The sequence below is a fragment of the Lepisosteus oculatus genome, chromosome 21 (assembly GCF_040954835.1).
Source record: "Lepisosteus oculatus isolate fLepOcu1 chromosome 21, fLepOcu1.hap2, whole genome shotgun sequence".
Taxonomy (NCBI): Eukaryota; Metazoa; Chordata; class Actinopteri; order Semionotiformes; family Lepisosteidae; genus Lepisosteus; species Lepisosteus oculatus.
In genome coordinates this window covers 16,276,884-16,300,528 of record NC_090716.1, presented here as the reverse complement: position 1 = coordinate 16,300,528, position 23,645 = coordinate 16,276,884, and the positions used below count along the sequence as shown (strand labels likewise).

General features: G+C 45.2%; 2 protein-coding genes and 1 non-coding gene across 3 annotated transcripts; 1 reads left to right on the top strand and 2 right to left on the bottom strand.

Annotated features, from left to right (window-relative positions):
• The first annotated feature begins 518 nt into the window (after positions 1-518).
• Positions 519-591, top strand: trnam-cau (transfer RNA methionine (anticodon CAU)). The gene has a single exon. It is a non-coding gene; the product is annotated as a tRNA-Met (tRNA).
• Positions 592-3,498: 2,907 nt separating this feature from the next.
• Positions 3,499-5,056, bottom strand: LOC102683777 (dispanin subfamily A member 2b-like). Its single transcript, XM_015338119.2, has 2 exons — positions 4,819-5,056; positions 3,499-4,102 (listed from the first exon to the last, which is right to left on the bottom strand). Exons 1-2 carry the CDS (start codon positions 4,996-4,998, stop codon positions 3,932-3,934), a joined length of 351 nt encoding a protein of 116 aa, XP_015193605.1. The 5' UTR covers positions 4,999-5,056; the 3' UTR covers positions 3,499-3,931.
• A 1,775-nt stretch (positions 5,057-6,831) lies between these two features.
• cat (catalase) lies at positions 6,832-23,194 on the bottom strand. The gene is made up of 13 exons (XM_006642438.3): positions 22,575-23,194; positions 20,925-21,096; positions 19,707-19,817; positions 17,865-17,995; positions 16,682-16,786; positions 15,636-15,761; positions 14,468-14,659; positions 12,885-13,037; positions 11,580-11,718; positions 10,699-10,829; positions 9,560-9,667; positions 8,610-8,693; positions 6,832-8,053 (listed from the first exon to the last, which is right to left on the bottom strand). Exons 1-13 carry the CDS (start codon positions 22,638-22,640, stop codon positions 7,997-7,999), a joined length of 1,575 nt encoding a protein of 524 aa, XP_006642501.1. The 5' UTR covers positions 22,641-23,194; the 3' UTR covers positions 6,832-7,996.
• Between the last annotated feature and the right edge of the window lie 451 nt (positions 23,195-23,645).

Below are 23,645 nucleotides of genomic sequence, written 5' to 3'. Positions count from 1 at the left end.
CTGAATGTGAGTTCAGTTACATTTATGTGAAATACTTATGATTTAACAGTTCACAGTTTAAAGTATTGTATTAAAATATAGGCAGACCACTTTAGAAAACCATGGAGACGAATAGACCTGCCTGTTAACTATATTAGGAACTGGTTATTAAGTCAGTCTAAAACGTTAATACGATAGCTAGACAGCCTTTTAAATTATATTTTATTGTACGAAACTTAGAAAGGAAGTTCACTTTACAATTGTAATAGATATTCAGAGTTGCTTTCGGGTTTTTTTTTTTCAGCGTCTCCCCCTGTTTTTCCTCATCTGTGCCAAAAGTGGGATTTTTATTCAGGTCCAAACACAACGCCTGGCCCAGTAAGAGTACTTGTCTCTTGGGGGGGGGGATAGCTTGATGGGAAGACTGTTAAAACGAAACCATTACTTCACAATTCTCTCTGTAGAGATCAGAACTGTAGCGCTCTTCCAATATTATGAAGACATTCTGGACCCCGTCCCCAGCGTGATGCTACAACCGAGCCTCGTCAGCGCAGTAGGTAGCGCGTCAGTCTCATCATCTGAAGGTCGTGAGTTTGATCCTCACACGGGGCAAAGCTTTTTGCCAGCAGCCATGTCCCCCTGCAATTCACATCTGGCAACCAAGCGAGGCTCAGCAGGTGTGAGCCTGGTCCGAACCTGGATGGGAGACTTGCTGGGAAAAACTGAGAGTGCTGTGGGGGGAGCATACTGGCGCACTATGGCTTCTGTCACCTCATCCAGGTGGGGTTGGTAGAGGGGAGTGCCCATTACCCGTAAACCGCTGAGTGGAGTGTCCAGAAAAGCACTATATAAGTGAAAGCAATTATTAAGGGACGTCAAAGTCGTGTTTTGGAGACCAATTGCAATGAACTGAAAGTAGCGTACTAACGGGAGTTTAACCCGTGCTTAGTAGGCATCTGCAGTCTAAGTGTGTGATCTACCTTAAGACTAATTGCAACGAACTTTGCTGCTATGCTTAGTCCGCAGCGCCGTACTAAACCTGTTCTCAATTGCAATGAACACAAGGTAACAGCTTCTGCCCTCTAGAGAAGTAGCGGACTAACTTAAACCACCTCTTCATAGGGTTTAAGCAACTTAGTACCATACGGCGTAACGCATTAGAAGGCTCTCGAATGTAGTGGAGATAATATCGTCACTACGAACTGAATTTATGCATCCATCGCTTGGAGAATTGCTTAACAGTCATACCACATCTATTAATAACGAAATTTATTAATACGTGTGTATTGACAAAAGTGTCATTTTCTAATAAATACGTCTAATGCCAGTCATTATTACTAGCTGTGAATTAAGATCTCATAGGGAGTGAAGAGAACGGAACTAAAGCCAATGATTATAGAAATGGAGCGTGAGCTTTAATCTGTTCTTCAATATCGGGGAGTCAACTGAACAGGATCTGTTAAATATTTTATTGTGATGGTGATCCATATTTGTGGTCATCAGAGGAAATGGGTGGTACGTTTCGGCATCTTGAAAGTGATTCTGATGGTTCTCTGTGGTGTGGCTGTGCTCCAGTAATGACCGTGTTGAAACAGCCGGAGTGCGCTGCGTGCCTCGGAGACGGAAGAGCTGGCTCATCCCAGTCAATCGCAAGGCTGTGTAGGGCTGCACATACCATGATGAGGGTGCTGGCTCTTGACGGACTGGTACGCAAACCAAATGACAAACAAGCAAAGCGTTGTTTTACAATTCCAAAAGCTTTGTTCAATGTTTTTTTTTTTTGCTCAAGTAATTTTATAAAGTTGAATTTCCAGATATGTGAATAAAACTTAACCTTACTGGTCATTAGTTGGTGTCTTTCGTAACGATGTAGCAGTAGCGACGTGTCCGCTTGTTCGTCTGGAGTGTCTCGTTACACGAAATTAAAGCCGCAATAATACTGTGCGTCTGTTCCTAAGGCGCGGCTGCGCTTCTCATTTGTTTCGTGACTAATTGCAATTGAGTATCTCATCAATAACTACGTCCCCTCATCCGGTGAATTGTAGCCTAAATGCAATTTTTAAATTAAAAACTAACTAATTTTTCAGGAAGTTCAGTTTCAAAATAAACAAGAAACATACAAAGTAATAACTGTATATTAACGTGACCTACGTATTAGCCTACTAATTAGATGAATTGGAATGTTCTGAATCACAGTTCCCTGCAGTTCGGGCTAATTAGTACAACAACGCCGAGCCCTGGGAACTGGATTAGGAACAAGTTCATCTGAACTCCAACTTTGTTCCGCTGCAATTTAACTCCGCTGGAGATGATCTCCGGAAAGTACGAAACTAACTAAACAGCAATTTAGTACGCAGCTGCTTATTCACTCGTGAAGTTCGTTGAGTGACCCAAGAGGCTCACCGTGCATTAACAAATAGGAATGCTGTATGAGATGTGGGAAAACCACACCTCTAGAGCTTGAAACGAGTCTGTACAAAATCCATTGTAACTGAGACTTGATCACAACCTTGAATCAGCTACTGCACGTTCATTGGATGATGGATTTTTTTTTTCCGGAAGACGGCTCTGGTGTCGTATTTAGTAAAAACGGTGACCACTTTTTATTGAAATCGTGTTATCACTGCATTCGTGAGTGATAATATTGATCTTCTAGATCTGAGACAACCGTGCTCTGTATTTTTCTTTGCTTCTTTACGATTCTGAATGAATTTAACGCAACATTATAAGAAAGGTGATCTTTAAATAATTACCTATTTACTGTAATTATTAATAGGGAATTCATGTTTTTAATTATATATTTAAAACAAACTAGTACAAGAGTTAAGACAAACTTCATTAATCCAAATTGCATTAATATATTTGAAAAGTGAATACCTCATAACTCAGATTTATATTAACCAATCGTAACTAAGAAAAATCTAAGTTTAAATTTCTGCAACATCTTAAAAATTCTTATTTTATATCGCAGTGGTTTGCTGAGCCTACTTTCACTTTTCCATGCTAAATTAATTCGATTTGTTAATGTCACTGATACAAAAATCTTTGGTTGAGTCTTAGTGACACAAATTGCATCGGTTTAGTTGATCTCACTTTGTAGCTAAGTCCTGTAGGTTACAACGTAGTACACTAACGACTCCCAGAACGGGCGTGCAGGTCTGTGGTTTGTCTTGAACTATCTTACGTCATAGAAGACCTTCTACAAAGGATCGCCGAACGGTTTTGTTGCGTAAGCAGTGAATGGGCAGCTGGTAACTCGAGTCACAGTATTCATGGCCAGGATCTTCCGCAGGAGACATACCTGCTGTATATTAGTTCTCAGTGATCAATTGAAATGATCGATTTGAAGCAATTTTCTGAATTTTCAGAACTCTTTTCAATTTAAGGAACAGTCATGATGCGATATTCAAAAACCGTAATATGCCGTACACTGTATATACACACTCTCATAAACGTACACAAAATAATCTATGTACACCTTATTCCCGGCAACAATGAGGAAACATTAAATCCACAGCATATTATCCAACACAATTTTAATTACAAGATTACTCACATCGAGCACGGATCGTTCATCTTTTTCAGATTTCTAAATGTTTGAGCCCAACATGCAGTTGAGAATCCCAGAAGAAATCGCTTCTTGCTTCTTCATGGTTGCTTTGGCAATTGTAATGGCTCTTAACAGTTCTTATCGTGCGTTTCCTGCTAATATGATTTTATAGTTAATAAGCTCAAAGTGACATACGGACAAAAGCCTTGCTTGCGGGACTAACAGTAGGATGATTACAAAATCACAAGCATTTACACACAGAAATCAAGGGTGCTTCACAAAAGCATAGTTCATTTTTTTGCTATAGCCTTAGCTTTTGAAATAAAAAAATTAACATACTAAATTCCCTTTTTGAAAAGCAGACTAAAGCAAAACTACTTTGCGGTCTTTCAAAGGGTCCAGTTATGTTCTCTTCACAGATGAAATGACATGGCCGATTGCTGCCGCGTATATGCCTAGAAATATCACGATTGTAAGAAGCGACAGTACGTTGGAGACGATGTTGAAAGTTCGCGCACGATTTCCGAAGATTCTGGCGAGCTCCAGGTTCCTCACAAGCTTCTGGTCTCTCGCCTGTTAAAAAACAAACAAACGTGGTGATACAAAATAAGTTAACTTAATAGTTTTTACATCCCCGGAAAAATCTAAATGTAGAAGTCTAGCGAGACCCAGTGTAAGTGGAACAATCCCTTATTTTGTATATTTTGACCGTTTTCATCGTTGTTATTTTTTTTTTCTGTCGCTACTGTTGTTTCCAGATTGTACTCGGTACTGCGCCGTAGCCCTTCAATGGTTTAACTTTACCAGGTTATTGGTTATACATATTGTAACACAACGGGGGCTCAGGCGGGCGCCCTTGCCGCATTAGGTCGGCCCCCCACCGTCGGGGGCTCGAACCCAGGACTCCCGCGTCTCTCTGCAGCGATCTAGCTCCGTGAGCTAAAGAGAGATTTCTCCCCATCCCTATCACAGGGAAGGGCGGTGACATCACCTGCTCTGGTACGCCGGCTCTTACACAGTGCCTGTCGGCCGTAAGCGTTACAATATGTATAACCAATAACTGACAAAGATTCAGTTGATGTGATGCAGTATAGGAATTTTAACACCTATACACCTGCAACAGAACAGCCAAAAGATTTAAGGCAAGAAAAGATGATCACATTTTTAATTGCACCTGTAGTGTATAATGGGGTAAGTTGTCCGCAGAACAGCAGCTCTGATGTGTATTAAAGAAACTTTCGCATGAAATCCGCTCTAAGAGAAAGGCACGAAAAACGGAGCCTACTCACCCTTACGGAGTTCAGTAACGCCACCAGTCCCAGGCAGCAGCAGTTGAGCATGGAGAAGCTGCAGATTGACCACACGATGTGATCGCGGATGAGGTTCGGGTTATCTCCCACCTCGACCACGACGGTCTGGGGGAACTGAGCTGTGCCCTCGGACTTGGAGGTGGCGACCGTGGACGTCATGGCGGCTGAGGACTGTCCGGGGCTCCAGCGGCGTGAGGAGTGAGGTGGGTCCCAGCTCTCTCGCCCTGTTTTATATCTCTCTCTGACAGCGGGGGGCGGGCTCAGACCGATTGCACCACAGCCATCTGCAAGACCTCTCAAAGCCCACGAACAGAAAAGCAAATACTTGACCTGAACTGGTAAAAGTATATTCAGAAAATATATTTTACTACAGACAACAATCTCCAAGAATGAGATGCATCGAGAATGTTCTGATTTTTGTGACAGTATGCTGTAGGTTTGGTTGATCCTGTTGGCTTAATGGGTAGCCTCCTGGACCCAGGATGAGAGGTCTCGAACCCCAGTCAGGGAGGAGAGAACCAGGGGACAGCTGTAAAGGTGGAGGGATGCTTCAGACAAATGTGAACGGAGATGTTTGATTTACACTGTACTGGATCTAATTTCTGGAATGGTGGCAATTAGGACCAGCTGTGTGAGACTGACTTCAATCAAAGTTTATTTACCAATAAATGTCATGGTTATCCTTCCTGAACTTGTTAATCACCTTTGCCTAACAAGCAATTGATGGCTGCATGTAAAACTTTCCACTAAAACACACAGATATGTTGATAAAGTCTTTGAAATGTAGAACATAGCACATTTTTATTTTTTCATTCCAAACCAGAAACTAATCCATTTTTGGCAACAAACTGGCATTTACAGGAAACCAAGCTGGCACAGAGCTGCTCGAGAATGGAAACCACAAGCTCAGGCCTGTATGTGTTTTGCAAGGTGTAAGTGAATAGGATATTAGCTGAAAGCCCTTATGGACGTCAGAGACTGGCAACAGGATGTTCAGAGAGGTGCACCCGAATGTGTACAAAATTGTTAAAGGTTTAAAATTTGGTTCACGGTTCAGTCCAAATCTAGCAATAGACAGTGTTCAGTAACAATAGTATCATCAACCCCTTAGAATTCAGACACTTTGGTAAAACAGAAGCCAGAGCCCACAAATGTTAATTGAAAACTTTATTACTTAATGGGTGGACTCTGCCTCATGCTCCCCAGCTGTATTGCAGAAGCCGATTGCCAGATCAGAGATCCACAAAAAACAATCAACAGCCTCATTCTCTTTTGTACTTTGTGTATCCTGGTTTGTTTTTCACGGTTGGAAGATTCCCCCCCCCACTCTCAGTGGTGGCTGTACATAAATACCTTATTGGTTTGGATACTTGAAATGCAACAGCTATTGGGGAAATAACTGACAAATATGCTGCTATTTTGTGTTCAGTACAGGGGGAGGGGGATTGATTCAGCAGATTCCAGCCTTGGGTGCCTGTCTGTGTGGAGTTTGCATGTTCTCCCCAGGCTCATGAGGGTTTCCCTCTGGGTACTCTGGCTTCCTTCCAGAAAAAAATCCAGAGAGGATTAAGCGATTCTTACTGTAAACCATGGTTTCACCTTTGCTCCCATGACAGGCGCTAGCATTCTCTCTTATTACTCTCCCTCCTCTCATAGCACCACCTAGATATGAGGTTGGTTGCTCAGACAGGTCTGTAGTTTAAAGATCTTGCTTGGAATTCTCTTTTCCCAAAGGTGCAATTTGAATCGGTCAAGGTCCATCCAAGTCTCTTCCACCAATACCTGCAGACAGGTCATTAATTGTAAAACAACATCGCTGTGGGGCATAGAGTTGCATTGTACAGGCTGCTGTCTGGGTTGACGTGCTATAAGTGTCTACACATTTGCTGACCAAAAAACCTCAAGAACTCAAGGGTACAAAGCTGGATTTCCCAGACCATAAATGTGTCTTTTCAAATAAATCTAAAAAGATCACCAGGGAAAACTTTCAAATCCATTGAAAAGAAAGTAACTTTATTAGCAGATTTGTTTAGAAATCCAAGCTTTTGAAAGCATCCATAGCTGGAGGTTAACAATTGTATATAATAAATCAGCAGGTATATTAATCGAAAATGAAATTGCATTGACAGTCAGTTTACTTTCCCCAACAAAAAGGACGAATTCCCTCCAAATAATGAACATTTCAACCTTAACTGCTCAAAACAGTTTTTGACTACTGCTCCTCATGCACATGGACGGAGTAAGGAGATAAAACAGGGTTCCTTCAGAAAGCACAAATCCTAAATTAACAGCCTCATTCTGGCATTGGAGACTCTGTAAGTGCTGCTCCAGTGGGCCACTACATGTCTCGGATGAGCAAAACATGAAAACCAATTCCTACTTTCAGGAAAAGCATTTTTTTTTCCAGTGCCAGGTTAACTGGGACTGATGTAAGAGGATCTTATCCAAATGAAAAGATTTGTCTCTGCTGAGCCATGTTTCCTTGAGCCTACAGCAGTGCATTGTACAAACAATACACCCCCCATTCAAAAATGGTGCCCAACTGTACAATGCAAGGATCCTGAGGAGCAGGGGAAGTTTTTTTCCCCCTGGCCAGTAACCCACAACTGCAGGATTGTGCAGTCTCCAATATCTGGATGAAAAAACAAAACTGACATGCATGACAGAACAGGATATGAAATCGATAAGGCTTTGCCTTTCAATCACACAATGCCACTTCTAAAACACTGCAAATCCTTCAGCTCCTCATCCCACTAAACAGGTGAGCAGTATCTGGCCCTCCAGTAGTTAGAAAAGTGGAACTACATCTCCTAATACAGGTGTCTGTCTCAGAAACTAGTCCTATTAGCCATGTTAATGGGACTCAAATTTGACCCAAAAAAACCCACCAATCACTTTTTACACAAACTGGGAAAAAAAGTGTGATCACCAAGCCAGACCTTAAGGCTTTACCCCTGCCTGGCCACCCCACTTGATTAGTTGAAAAATTCAAAACCTAGCTTATAAAACCAATTCTTATCCTAAGTGTTTAAGAATCCAATTACTAGTCGTCATTAGAAATCTGATTCTTCAGCTTATTGTTACATGTCAGGAAACAGCAGGAATAACACCATTAGCCTGTGGTGTCCACTGGCACGCTCTCCATGGACTTGGGACGTTACATCTTGGAGGCAGCAAGCGACTGGGAGGTGGGGGAATAGACCCGGATCACGTTCTGGAGGAAACGAAAACATTTATGGTCAGTTAATCCTGAAATCCCAGTCAGTTCACAGTTAAAATGGATATTTATAATGATGAACATTTTCATACGTAACGCATGCTGGAGTAAAACTACAGTATATAAACAAATAAGGCCGTTTGCACCAAGGGGTGGGGGAGCAGGGAACAAGCTACCCTGCAGTCTCGTCAAACCCAATACCCTGGCTCCACCCAAGACCCTCTCCTCAGGTCAGTTAGGGACCGAGTGCCAAATGGCCTCCTCTTGATCGGAGCAAGTCTCATGTTCTAATGTTCAAACCCAGCCGTTTAAAAAAAAAACATACAGGAATGTCAATGTACAGGCAAATCAGATAACTGATAAACAAACGCCCGTTGCAGTACAAAAGGAGGCTGTAGAACATGAATCTAACATGCGAATGTTATTCAATTTTTCCCCATGATGAGCGGTTTATTACTCAACGACTGTCCCTGAACGGTCCAGGAATGCAGGAACCGTGGATCAGGGACAGGGGAGTAGGCAGCGCCTCGTGTTCAGAGCACTCCTGACCTACCTTGTCGGCCTCAGCGTTGTACTTATCCAGCAGAGCCCGCACTCGGTTCCCATAGTCTGGGTGGACAGCCATCAGGTTCTGCAACTGAAACATCACCGGCGGCAGAAATATCAGCCAAGGGGACCAGATTCAGTCCTGCGCCGTCTCCCTGATTGTTCAACTGGTAACGAGCGGGATCAACGAGCTCAGGTTCTGCAGTGATGTGGACTGGAATTCAGCAGGTTGAGCAGCTCAGCTGAGCACTGTTCAGAGTCATATCAAGCACAGGCAAGATAGCTCAACAGTGGCATGCTTTAGATGCTGGGCATCAGGACAGTTCCTGCTGTACTGCAGTGTACAGAGCTTTTATGGGCATCATCTGCCAGGGCCCAAAAAATTTAGGATGTTCATCCTCAGCACTTACTGTTCCACTACCCTACCAATCCTGAAAAAACTTTTCCATTTCAGCCCATATCTGCAAGGCCTCTTGCCACAATGGCGCCAGCACAAGCTTTTAGGCTCTGTGGTCTTGCAAGCATGTCTGCAGCTACAAAAGCAAGAGAAAACACTGTAGGCCACACTTGTATGACGGGTCTTAAAAAGCAGAGCAAGAGACTTCATCCCTTACCTCTATAAAAGTCTGTAGGTTTCAGAACCCACTACCTCCTTTGTAAGCAAATTCTATGATTTTATTGGGTCTCAACCTTCTTTACAACCAAAAACCTAAACCTTTTTCCCCCCTTTAGCACAAAACCAGCTAGAAAGGTTGATCCAAGACTGCCCTAGGACAGGCGGGCTGTGGAGTCCCTGGAGGGTGCACACTGCCCGTGTCAGCTCAGGGGTTTTTCACATGGCGGCCTGGCGGGTTTTGTTCTCGCCCTCCTCTTCCCTGTGCTGCCTGCTCAGCCCCACTCGCAGATCACGCTCGGGTGTGAACCCAGCTGCCTTCAGGGGCGCCAGTGCCCACTCACCATGCGCTTCTGGATGAACAGCTGGGCTCCCCTCAGGTGCCCGGCCAGGTTCTGGCACAGCCGCTGGCGCTCCTCCTCGCTCAGCACCTGCGTGTAGAACGTGCGCACCTGGCAGGGAGGAGAGACACTGTTCAAACACTTTTTAAAAAAAATCCCGTTGCTTATCCTGTGGGGGCAGGTCTCTCAACTCATCAGGGTGGGTTGTGGGTTCAGGTCCCGGCTGCAGACCTGCTGTATGTACCGGCCGATGCAGAGCCTTGGCCCCTCGCTGTCTGCTGCGTTACACACAAACCACGGCTTCCCTCTTCCCTGCTGTTGCAGACAGGCCAGGTGGAGTTGTGATAATGGAGATGGAGCAATGCTGGTACAAACAGCAGTGCTCTTACTTCTACATGAATTTTAATTTTCCGGTGTAATGTAATGGATTGTATCACCCTGTCTGAGGTTGCATTAACAGATTTCTCTTCTTCCTCAAAAGTACTTCTTATCAGCAACATTACTGACCTTACCAGATCTCAGCATGTTAAGAAGTTAAGAAGTTAACCACAGTTTAATTACAAATTATCTACAGGCACCTATACAAAATGGATGTTCCCCCCCGATTCAGCTCAGATGCCCTCTATATCCCTTACCAAGCACAACTTGGCTCAGCTGTAAATTAGTTCAAAAGAAACAAATTGCAAATTGTAACTAAAATGCAGAATCTAAATCAGGACAATGATGCACAAAAGTACCAAAAGAATACAAAATCACTCTTCTCCTTTTACAACAAAAGCACAAAAAGAAAAACAAATTCCTGTTATGGACTCCTCTTGCTGAAATGTAGAAATGAACTACTAAACATCCTCAGAATCCCACGCCAATATGTGCAAAGATGTTGACATTTGAACGGGTTAACGGACAGATTCTCAATAAATCTCACATTAAAACAAACTGATTTTAATCATGTTTTGAAAGCTGAATATTTCATTTTGCAACTGTATAAAGCACAGTTTTTACCCACGCTTCACCCACAGTGAAGAAGAACCAAGCATCTCTCCAAAGAGAAGAATGAAAATCGAGCTGAGCAGAAACACGAGAAAGATGACAAATGAAGGAGGGATGCTCAGCCCATCCAGCTTATTTGTCTCTCTCTCTACCTGGGTGACGTTGTCTTCATCAGAGCTGTTATAGCGGGCGACATCGATGGAAACCTTGAATTTAGATTCCAGGAATCTGGGCTGGGCTTCGGGGGCGCTGAAGCTGTTGGGGTAGTAATTTGGAGCTCCGCCTACAAAAACACAAAAGCCTCTGCTCAGATCTTAAAGCTAAAGCTACTTTTCCCATTTCCTTATAAACTCTGTTAAGATTTATTGATCCAACACTGTCTTGAGGAATGCAATAAACATTTTATACAGAATCTTTACAAGTAGTTTCTCAAAGTGCTTTAAAGGAAAATGGTTAAAAGACAAGCGATTAGAAATGCAGTAGATGAACAGAGACACCAATTCAACAGAAAGGCATTCTGATGAAGGTCATGAGTCTGGATTTCAAAGCACTCAGGGTATCTGACTGATATTCTTAGGGACAGAACTCCAGAGCTTTGGTGTGCAGCAAGAAAAAGCCCTGTCACCTGCAGAACATAAATGAGCGTGGGGGACAAACAAAAGACTAGAAGGAGATGAGCAAAAGCATCATGATGGGGAGCAGGACGATAGTAAGTCAAACAGGTGCTGAGGTGCCAAGCCATGCAGAGCCTTACAGGTGAGCATGAGGATTCTGAAGTTGACATGAAACCTGATAGGAAGCCAGTGCAGGGACGCAGGGGCAGGAGTAATGTGAGCACTTGTTTGTTTAGAGTGGATTTAGATACCCTGGGGTGGCCCCTGTTAATCCTGTGCTGTAGGCTCAGCTTTTACATACCTCCACCTCTCCTGTGCCAGTACAAAGATTCCAACAACGCACCACATGACTAAGCATGACAGAGGACACAGAAAGAGAAGATTAGACTGCTTTTTAAAAAGTAGAGAGAGTCTCGCACCCTGGTTGTCAAACATGCACATGGGCCCATCTCTCTGGTAGTTGGCGACCCGGGTTCTGTAAGGGCAGTTCACAGGCAGCTGCAGGTAGTTGGCGCCCAGGCGGTGTCGGTGCGTATCCGGGTACGAAAATAAGCGACCCTGGAGGCAGAAGAACTCAAGATTAACCACATGCCACAAAGCCCCTCTAGGGCAAATGGCTGTACTTCTCTAGGAAGACCAGTTGGCATGATGCAGAAACAGCATTTTCAACACAGAGGTGGATTGCAAAAAAGGGTTGCGCATTTATGAGGCATGTGCCTTCGACAGGGTTTAAAAGATCCCTAATCGAATATCAAGCCTTCTCTGAAAACTGACAGCTATTCCTAACAATGTTTGCTTTGACAGCACAGTGAGCACACACCCGTCTCAAACTGAAACACTTGCATGTGGGTCACAGGCAGTTTGGGAAGAGAGTGACAAACCTTTCACTTGAGGCCTGTGGAGACTCACTAGGGCAAGCGGTGGTTTATCCAATGCAATTCTAACAAACTGTCATTGTCAAGGGCTTTTCCCTCAAGGCAAGAGTATGTTTTGTTAAAATGGGACTCTGAACACCCAAAGAACCTGTCTCTGAATGGCAAGAGACAGCCCCTCAGTCCTGGTCTGTGTGGACTATTGGAGATCTGGACACGCAGCTCAGCCCCCCCATTTCACAGAAATTCCATATCATGCAAGCAGAACTGCCCTAGTGTGAAGAAAGCCCTTCATCTCTCAATATCACTTTCAACCTTAATCACAGGTGAGGTCATATTGAAATACATGGACACACAATGATTAGCGTATTAGAACGCCAGGCCTTGTACAGGCCTCAGGCGGCGGTGGAAAGGAACAGTGAAGCATCAACCTAACGGCAAACGTGAGCTAAAACCTGCAATAGGAAGGGCACCAGCGACAGGGGCTCTGGGACAACCGGAGAAATCAACAGGATTGTGAAATTGTTCTGGAAGTGGTTAGTGTACAAATGATTTGAAAAGACCTTGCTTCACAGTGTTACGTTACCATTTGCCCCATCACAATCAATATTTCCCAAAACACAAAGCTGAAGATGTCGGTTTGCGAATGGACCACCACAGAGCGCTGTTGCAGAACAGCGTGTTGCGCTGCGGGCTTCTGCAAACTAACCACAGCAGTCCGCTCACTTCCCCAGCCAGTTGGCTGTGCGGAGGAGCTGCAGAACAGCCTCCATACATCACACAGGCAGGCGCCGCTCTGCAGTGACACACGAGATGGCTCCGCCAGCCCCTCCTCCAGGAGGAAATAACCACCTGCAGCATCTTGTCCGGGCTAGGCTCGACCCCAGGGGGCATGTTGCTGGGGTCAAAGGCAATCTGCTCCACCTCTGAAAAGTAGTTGACGGGGTTGCGGTTCAGCACCAGCTTGCCCACCGGAATCAGGGGGTAATCCTTGTGGGACCAGACCTGAGCGAGGAAGAACAGAGCCGAATGAGAAGAGGTGTGTGGGCCTGCACCATGGACTGTGGGCCTGCAGCTCTGGTGACGCCGGATTCAACAGCATCTTCCTATAGAACAGGTCTGTTAAAAAAAAACAACAGAAAACTGAAGTAGAAGTGTCCGTCCGTTGAGTCTGTATTTCAAGCACTGGACACCAGAGAAAGGACTGAGCAGAGAATTAATCGTTGCTTCCCACATTCAAATGCCTGGAAAGGCAAAAATGGAATTAACAAAAAAAAAACCTCAAGCTACCTGTGGCTAGCAAAGCCTTTTTAAAAATTTAAACGGGAAGGAAAAAAGAGCGAGCTCCACTAATGTTTCATGAAAAAGATCAAGCAGTGGCAGTGAAACAGAATATCCTTTGCTTTTTTAGTACGAACAGTAGCATGTAAGAGCCTGACCTCTAGCGGTCGGATTCGGAAGCACAGGAATGTATTAAAAGCACACGTTGTGTTTGAGGCTTCTGTTCCTTCTGTAAAATTAAAAACACGGGACCCAGAAGCAGAGCTGTGAACTAGGACATCTCAGGCAACACAGACTTCATGATTGTTGTGCTTGGTGCAATTATTTCAAATGCAGACAAAAATTATTTTCATATTCTTAAAAAGCTGAGACTGAAGTTTGCTTTTTACTAAAAGAAGACACTTCTATAGCACTTTTCTGGACACTCCACCCTAAACGCTCTTCACCACCACCAATGTGCAGCCCCAGGTTGCAGAATGCAGGGTGAGCGCCCCCTACTGGCCCATCTAAAACCTCTTTCGGCAGCAACCTTAGCTTTCCCAGCAGTCTCCCCTCCAGGTCATGAATGGTTATACAAGAAAAACTACACAGAAGCTTGTCTAGGCCATTTGCCAGATGAAAAATTCCTCTTTTCTCACTGAAAGAATGAATTCTTGCACCAAAACCAACCACAGGGACTAACAGATTATTACGGTTATTTTGTTCAATTTTTAAAAGATAATTCCAGCAATTTAAACAGGAAAACAATTAACTAGATTTTTAAAAATTCTAATGACTTTTCCCCTAACTACCATCAATTATTAAAAAAAACAAAAAATAAACCACTTAAGCATTTCCAACAATACTCCATACTTCCAATCATCTGGCAGATTTCACACTCTCTGCTTTTGAACGTCGAGCACAAATTACAAAAGCTACTTCTCAAACCTAGTGCTCCAGATCTAAAACTGCTCTCCATTATAAAAAAAAAAACTCTAAAATATCTTGCAGTTGGTAATACAGATCTACCAAGGTCAAATGCTTTTTCCTTTATCTGAAAATAAAAAAAAAACAAGACTTGGCAGGAACCTCCAAAACCGTGAGTTAAAAAGCAAAGAGATCTAAGTGGTGTAGCAGGACCCACCACACCCAGGAGGCTGGTCTCTCGTACGCACCTTGGTCAGGTCGAAGGGGTTGAAGGGGAAACTTTCCGCCTGCTCAAAGGTCATGACCTGGATGTAGAATGTCCAGGAGGGGTAGTTGCCATTGGCGATGGCGTTGTACAGGTCCTTGATGCTGTAATCGGGGTCAGTGGCAGCCAGGAGCTCTGCTTGTTCTGGAGACAGGTTCTTAATGCCTTGGTCAGTCTGCAAAACCACAAGACAGCCTCTGTGGTTACAGTCACTGGGGAAAGTCAGACCTGAAGAGCACCTTGTGAATAAAACCATGTCTACTGGCTTCTAAATACGTTACAGCATCAGCCACGTCCTCCAGAGGAACCGAAACCAGCCTTAGGACTGGCCCATTATTACACTGCTCCACAGAAGGACAAACACGTCCCACAGTTACGAAGCAACAAAGCCTATAAAAGCACAGTAACCAATCATTCAACGAGATTAACGCGGTCTGGAAAACTGTTCATAAGGTGAAAACTCAAACAGATACACTCAGACGCCCAAACCTCACCTTAATACAGAACAGAATGGTACCCAAGTAAGAAAGCATTTTAATGTCACTTATTCGGGTAACATATTAAAGTCATTAGCCAATGCATTAACTATAAATAGGAAAACTACAATCCTTCCCCTTTGCAGAAGAGTACAATATTTACAGCATATTTGTTAGAAAATGCATTAATATTAGATATTCTGTACTACATGCTTTATAAGAGACCAGCTCATAAGAGTGAAATAAGGCTCATTATATGGAAAAAAAAATAATTGCTACATCTTGCATATAGGAGAAGGAACATAGTGGCTGCTGGTACAGCGTGTGATTACTGTACTGGCCCATCTGTGAGGTTGTGAGACCTGCCTGAAGCAGGGATGTTACGTTAGGCTGGTACAGAAACCTGAAATTCCAAATGAGTCAAATTTCACTTGCTGCATGCATACAGGTATCACCTGCTCTGACACTTTAGCAAATGTTTAAACATTTCACAAAATTATTTCTCATTAGTTACACTGATACTTAAGCATACAGCAGGAAATCGAACCTCAATGCCCAAACTTCAGACTTGTGGTCAAGACCTTCTCCCGTCTGAAGTCTGTAGGAGTGCACCAAGGCCACCTCACTGGCATCTCCTTGCACACATGCCCTGGACACAGCCTGGCCTGGCATTACCTTGAAGTGGAACTTGCAGTAGACGGCCTCGCCTGCAGCATTGACCAGCTTGAAGGTGTGGGAGCCATAGCCATTCATGTGACGATGCCCATCTGGGATGCCCCGGTCACTGAACAGGAACGTGACCTACACCAGGAATCAGTGGGAACACAGTAGGAATAATTCCTGACACTTATATAGTGCTTTTCTGAACACTCCACTCAGAGCGCTTTACAGGTCATGGGGATCCCCTCCACCCCCACCAGTGTGCAGCCCCACCTGGATGATGTGAGGGCAGCCATAGTGCGCCAGAACGCTCACCACACATCAGCTATCAGTGGGGAGGAGAGCAGAGCATTGAAGCCAGTTCAGAGATGGGGGTTATCAGGAGGTCATGACTGGTAAGGGCCAATGGGAAATTTAGCCAGGACACGGGGTTACACCCCTACTCTTTTCGAGAAACAACCTGGGATTTTTAATGACCACAGAGAACCAGGATCTCGGTTTTACATCTCATCCGGAAGGACGGTGCCTGTTTTACAGTACAGTGCTCCCGTCACTGTACTGGGGTATTAGGATCCACACAGACCGCAAGGTGAGCGCCCCCCTGCACCTTTGCACTGTGAAATATGGGACAAAAGAGTTTGTAATCTTGCTCCCAGAAAGAGTAACATTCAACAACCACACAAACCCCGCTGCGAGGTGCAGGGGAGGCGCCAGTCCACTCTGGGAATCCTGATCTCTACAGGCCAGCAACGTGACCCCCCCATCTCAAACCCATGATGCCTGGATCAGACAGCCTCCCTGTGCTTGGGGAGAGAGAGTCTTCACCTGGCAAGCTGCTCAGGAGCGCCCTCAGTGGCATACCTGAGCAGTGTGCTCAATTTCCCTATCTCCCAGTAACCACCAGTAAAGACCAGGCATGGTAAACCTGGAAGCTTTTGTTTTGCTGAAACCTCATTCTCCCCAGCAGCAGGGTCCACTGGAGGAAATCAAGGAAACCGAGAAGACGTGTGAGCCTCTCCCACACCAGAGAAAGGCTGGGCGAGAGAAGCGCATCTCCGCACCTGATGCAGGGACTCAGGCCTCAGACTCCAGAAGTCCCAGACCATGTCGGGGTCCTTGAGGTGGGTCTGAGGATTGCGCTTCTGGGAGTGGATGAAGGACGGGAACTGCAGACAGGGAAGAGAGCTATGAACTGTAGAAGCCATGAGGAAACATCAGATACAGGAGATTACATGTTCTTCTGCAGCAACCTAAGTATTGTCATCAGTTGCCAACAAAGCAAGGCAGCGTGCTACAGGCCTAGGGAAAAATGACTGAGCAAGCCACATTTCAAATGAAAGGGGCACGTTTGCACTCTTATTTTCCTCTAACGAGATCCCAAAACCAAACCCTCCTCTCGTTTCTCGATGTCTTTGTTAGTTTGTCAGCTTCTCCCACAGAGACCTAGCTGACACACTGTCAGCACTCTCCAGGCTTCAGCGGGTGTGCAGTAAGACCCACACGTCTGAACAGAAAGGAGCACAGCTTCAGGCCCTGGGGTCACGAGAACTGACTGCGGCCTCCTCTGGGACAGGGCTGACTGCCCGTCACACAGAGGTCCAGAGCTCTGGCCATCAGCAACCTTTATGGCCGTTTCTGTACCCACTTCGAACAGTCAGGTCCCACTACTTGTTACTCATTTGCAGTTCCTTATTTGCACAAAGTCATTTAAGATGAGCAACGAAATATCCCTAAACATTGTGGAGAAAAATAGATTGATGCGCACTGCATTCCACTGAACGTGATCAGACACATCAGTCATGCTTTTCAAGTCAGGATCTTGCGTCAACCAAGATCCATTTCTGTACTGCTGTAGACCTTACCACTACTTAACTGACAAAATACTTTTTTGTAGTCATATTTCTTAAAGCAAAACCCATTCAATTTGTCTGGTTCACTGAACTTCAGATACTGGCAGAATAATCACTGAAAGACCAGGAATCTGTCAAGACGTGACATATCTGTTCTCAATCCATCTTGGTGCAGACCCAAAGACTCTCGGTAGCTCAGGTAGCCCTGCCCAGAGACTGCCAAGTTCTTTCACACCAAGCTTAGTTGGCAGTGGAAAATGTATAAACTGAAAAACTAGGAAAAGGCCAAGACATGGTGTTGTGTTAAAACATGTTCCTGTTGTGCACATGCAGGCTTAAACCACAGGAAAGGCTGCTGGGCTGTGCAGCCGGTAGTGAGAGGGACCAGACTCACCAGCATCGGGTCCCTGATGAAGAAGATGGGGATGTTGTTTCCAGTCAGGTCCCAGTTTCCTTCCTCGGTGTAGAACTTCACAGCAAACCCACGAGGGTCTCGCACAGTGTCCGCTGAGCCGGACTCCCCAGCTTCAGAAATACAAGCGTTAAAAATTAGAAGCTGGGCACACACCTCCTGATCAGGTTTCAGGGAGAGAAAAGCACCTTTTATCACTTACAGCTTCATTATTCTCTGCGGTTATTGTTTCCTACTGTTGACATTCAATTTTGACACCAACCTGGAAACACACTCGGAAGTGGTTTATCTTTAACTCTTGGGATTGAATTTCAATCCACCCATTCAGGTACAATTTCAGTGAATGCTTTGCGACACTAAGATGAAAGATGAAAAACTTGATACCTGCACTTCAGTTACCTTCATTTCAGCATTCTACCAGGTAAGTGAATTAAGAACAAACTTTCACATGCTATGAGGAAACCGAGTGTGATTCTATACTCAAGGATACAACCACCGCACCTGGGATTTTAACTCATGACAAGTCCCAAGCCCTCACCTCTCCCTATCGTAATAAAGATTCAATTTAAACAACCGCCTAAAACAAACAACATGTATTAGCTTAGATTATAGGAAATACTTCTGAGACACTTTCCAGAGCGATTTGCAGCATGGGGCAATACGTATCACCCAGCTCTCCCTTCTGTGAGCAGTATTAAGTCTGACCAGGCGATTCTGTTGATTAACATCTACAGTAAGGGAAATGATAATTAAAGCAGTTCAGTTGGTGAATCAGTCATGGAATAGGCAACATTACTCTTAGAGAGAGGAGGGACAGTGAATAGTTGGTTTTACCAACCACACAGAAGGTCACAGTTCAGTGTGCCCCATGGACTTGTTTTTGTAAACCCTGTAACCACGTACAAGAGATAGACTCACTATGAATAAAATACTTGTGGTCTAGGGCTTTGTTCCACCCGAGACCTCATTCAAGACCTGCGACCCGTGTGGATCAGGGAACACTGTTACAGGGAACATACAGCATTACTCACACACCGGTCACACTGGGCTTTGGAAAACATTCTTATCTGGGAAAAGTTGGAATACTGCTGTGTGCATGATTTTACTTTTTTACTGCCCCTGCTCTGTGCCTCTATACTTTTTCTAAGTCCCCAAGTTTGAAGATTGAAATGCCTTGATATTTTGTTTTGGGGGTTTTCAGGTGTTGTGGCAGCCTCACTCTTTACCCTGTAAGTAAAACATGCTTGTTTGTTTCACCATAGTTTCAAACACAACCAAGGAATCCTGGGTATCTCCTGCAATACAGATTAAAGACTGCCACACATCGCAAGTAAACATAAAAACATATGTTACATAAAGACCATGTTAATGAAATCTGTTTTGACAGAATGTGCTTGCAATTCCAGATTTTATCTGTAACAGCACAGAAGGGCAGAGTCCAGGGTTCACCGTGGACTTGTAAACAATGTGCTGGCAGACTCTGGGAGTGTGTGCAAGAGTTAGGAGAAGATCACTAAATAAAAATACCATTTACTTAAATCTGGGGCCTGGGAATTAATTTCTAATTTCCTAGTCAGGCATAAATAGGATTTTCTTTAAGGTGCTTTACAATGAATTACTGAAAACATCAATTGCACTGAGGTACAATCACATATAAACACCTCCAAATCTGGCTAGTCCTCTTGATTAATTTTACAATTACGCAGTTAAACAGACCCAGCATGTAACTGAGAATTAGGGTGGAACAATTTTATTAAGTATGTCTCAGTATTTAGAGAGGCCAGGCTGACACTCAGAGAATGCCGTGTGACGGTATTTCCTTACCCACAGTGGAGAATCTCACAGCGGTAGGTGTCCTCTTTCCCACATGCTCAAACACCTTGGCCTTGGTGTACTTTGTGATGTCATGGGTCACCTCAAAATATCCAAAGGCTCCTGGAAACGGAAGGAAATTCACACTGTACAGCCAATGCACCCCAGATAGTCCCCCACCCCTGCTGCAGTTCACACCTCCCACCACAAGAGGTTTCTGTTCTCACTGGTGCAGAACTCATAAGGAAACAGGAGAGGTTTTGTCTTGGGCAGTAAAATAAAAGTTCCCAATGCAGTACACTATTCTCACAGGCATTCCTAAAACCCCCAAAAACACCCAAAATGGCAAACAAAACACCAGTTAACCCCTGATCACAAAGAATTGTTGTGAACAATTAACTCTGCTCACGTTAAGTCAGGAGTTTCAAGGCTCATTTTTACTGCCAAGAACACCAAAAACAGGATTTCAGCACACTGGGATTAGACAGGAGCCTTCAGTTCCAGCAGCTGAGGAATGTACCCTCTCGACATCTCTGTTACAACACCAGTCTCAGGGATTGAATGCCTCGCAGAAACATTAACCACAACACTTCAACAAGGATCTCAACATGAACGAGCTACGCTGCATTGAGACTCAAAGGACTGGGAGCCACAGAAGTAGCTACCTGAGCAGTCATCTCGATGCAGCTTTTATCAAAGAAAACTTACAGGGACACTTACAGAAGGAATATGGATTTGTACTCCATTTAAAGACCACAAAGAGGCTCAGTTAATTTCAGCAATGTCGAACACTGAGTTAGTGACAGAGACTGGACTTCTAGGGACATTCCTGAAAAGGCTTTTTTTTCCCCCCCTAACAAAAACTTGATATCAAAGAAAACATCTCACAATCAGTACACGTTCTCACAAAATATCAAACTATCATAAAAAAAAGACTTTCCAGCAGAGGCGATTTTCCCTTATGACTCAGTGCAAGTGGATGATGGGGCCAGATTTGCACAGTGAAAGAGTCCCTCCAAACCCCCCCACTTGCTTTTGTCCATTTGCCTGTCCCGGCTCTGAAACTGCAGAGCTGGAGCTCAGGGAACAGGGAATTCTGGACAGGGCCCACAGTCTCTCACCCGACTCCAGCACTGTGCCACCGGGTCTCCGGTGCTGCAGTCATAAGGGGCACTTTCTCCAGCTCGCGCACACACTCCTCGGGGTGCCCCGGGCCCTGGCTGTACCCACCTGCCCCCTTGGCGTGCACCACTCTCTCCGGGATGCGCTCCCGGTCAAAGTGGGCCATCTCGTCCGTGAAGACCACATCCTGCACCAGGAGGGGGCCCCGCGGGCCGGCGGTCTGGGCGTTGAGCTTGTCTCCCAAAGGGATCCCAGCGCCCGTGGTCAGAGTCTCCGCCTTCTGGAAAGCGACCAGAGACAGACTCTCCTTCAGCCGGTTCCAACACTGCTTAATTACTCGTTACAGGAAAACCTCTTTCCAAATGCTGCTTACTGTACATGTCCAAGAATAAATAATATAACACTGACATCGTTACACTTACGTAGCGCTTTCCTGGACAACGCCAGTCAGCGCTTTACAGGTCATGGGGATCCCCTCCACTCCCACCAGTGTGCAGTTAAAGTGCACCAGTATGCTCCCCACTCCAGCTCTCAGTGGGGAGGAGAGCAGAGTGATGAAGCCAGTTCAGAGATGGGGCCATGATGGGTAAAGACCAGGGGGAAATTTGGCCAGAGCACCAGGGTAATGGGTCAATGCACTGCCTCAGCGATATCAATGTTTTCATTCTCCACACACCAAATGTAACAATGCTGGCACTAATCAAAGAATAAGAAAACAATACTGTTTCATATAGGAATTTCGGTTTGCGACTGCAAGAACCAACTCTTTCAGGCCGCTGTCACCCCGCAATCAGCACAATGCAAAGCTCGCAAGTTCTGAGCGCAGGCATGTGACCGACTAGCCTTCCGAAAAGAAGCAAAATAAACGTGACCTCTGAGGCGCCTGGTTCCAACCTTGAGAAGCTTTTTCTACACTGGCCCAGGGGTGGGAAGATAGCATACTGTAATAAAAGCTTATATATAAAAAAACGGTTCTGGTGACAATGAACATAGTTTCTCTTTCATATCTCGTAAGTACTGTGACCCACAGGTTTTGACAGACATCCCACATGAGAAAGGTAACAAACGAGGCCTTTTCTCCAATGTAGCCCTTCGGGTGCTAATCACTGAAACTAACGGGTCCTTTACCCGTCTTGCGTCATCGACAGACGCCAGGTGTGATGACACCTCTTTACAGAACATTTTCTGCTAGAATGGGTCAGCTGTTTTTTTTCTCTGCCAACCTTGCAGGTCGGAGTGGAAAGGCGTCACTCCACCGCAAAATCCCCGTGGTGCGAACAACAGCAAATAAGTTTTATTAACCGCGCTAATGCGTGTCCCCATGTGGGGAAAGCCACTATAATCGCTAAAAGCGTTCTGCAATGTAGTCCAACAAGCACACGTTTACCCCATTGGGTAGGAATACGGGTCATTTTATTAGGGTCCACATGCAACGCAATGCACTTTCGTTAAAACCGGGCAGTACACAATACACCAAGTAACCACCGTTTTAAAGGCAAAGCACGTCAAAAGCTGCTCGGAAAGCGAAAGTGTTGAAGATAAACAACAAACGCGAATGCAGAAACCCAGCAAAACAACGTCACATAAAGAAGCGTGCAGCAAGTGCACCGGAATCTCCAAAAAGTCCAATTTAATTTCACTGCAATAGGGATTTTATTGTTTAGATTTTTCGAGGCCCACACACACACAAACAGCTCATCTCTAACGTTCAAACCCGTTTTACATTCAGGCTACAGATATGTTCAAAAAAAGGCTCACCTGGGAGCCCCTACTTTCTTTCCAGATTTTCATCTGATCGCATGACTTCTCCCTGCTCTCGGCCATCCCGACGGCTGCACAGGTTTGTTTCCGAGACGTGAACTTGGTCCTTGCCGTGGGAGCTGCTCTTGTACTCCAGCGGGGAGCAGGCTGGGGGCTGTCGGGCTGCGGCCTGCCCTTCCTCCCACAGCCCGGGCTGCGATTGGTCGCCCCGCCTAGCAGTCACAGCGCTGCTGCGGCCGGTCCGGCACAGGACACCCGCTCCTGATCTCACGGATCGGCTCTCTTCCAGACCACAAAGATAAACGCGCTCAGTGATTTGCGGCGTGTTTTCGGTTTCCGTACCAGAATATTTACTTTTTTTTTCCTTCTCATCCCCATTTGCCCCCTGTTTGTGAAAAGTTAGATGTGAGACGAGATTTCATCGGCGTTTCCCATTGTAACAATTGACAGAACCACTGGTCTGGTGTGCCCGTCCCTTGCCTAAAAGTGATCTTTTCCAGGTATCTGCCCTGCAGTCGAGGGGAGTTAATGTGAATAATTCTGCTACATGACGCCGCTGAGGCATCAGGATTGAGCTACGATCACGACTCATCTATATGTTGCACACTTTTATGGGCCAATCCGAAGAGGCCCGTTTGCCTTCTCGGCACCTCAAGGGTGTAGCCTCGCATTTGCACTTTAGCCCAGATCTCAAGCGCCACTCCCCGGCCTCCTATAGGCTCTCCCGGGGGCGCTCCTCCCGGCCCCCAGACCGCTGCCAGGACACACCGGGCTCAGCTCATCAGTTTACATACCCCGCTCAATGCAACCGATATTCCAGAAGGTGCTTTCATTTCCCGTAATAAAACAATCGGGAAAACATGTTCCTTCCATCTGGGCGTTTTGTGGGTAATGGATGGATGTGGACAACCGTTAGAGAGTCACCCTTCTCCCGCTGTTGCTCTGCGTAACACTCTCGCCGCGAAAGCAAACCAGTGCAGGGAACTTAATGTTCATCTGCAGATATAAACACAATTTAAGCAGCCACAGGGATCTGGGAGATGTAAAATTAAGTTAATGTGAAGGATG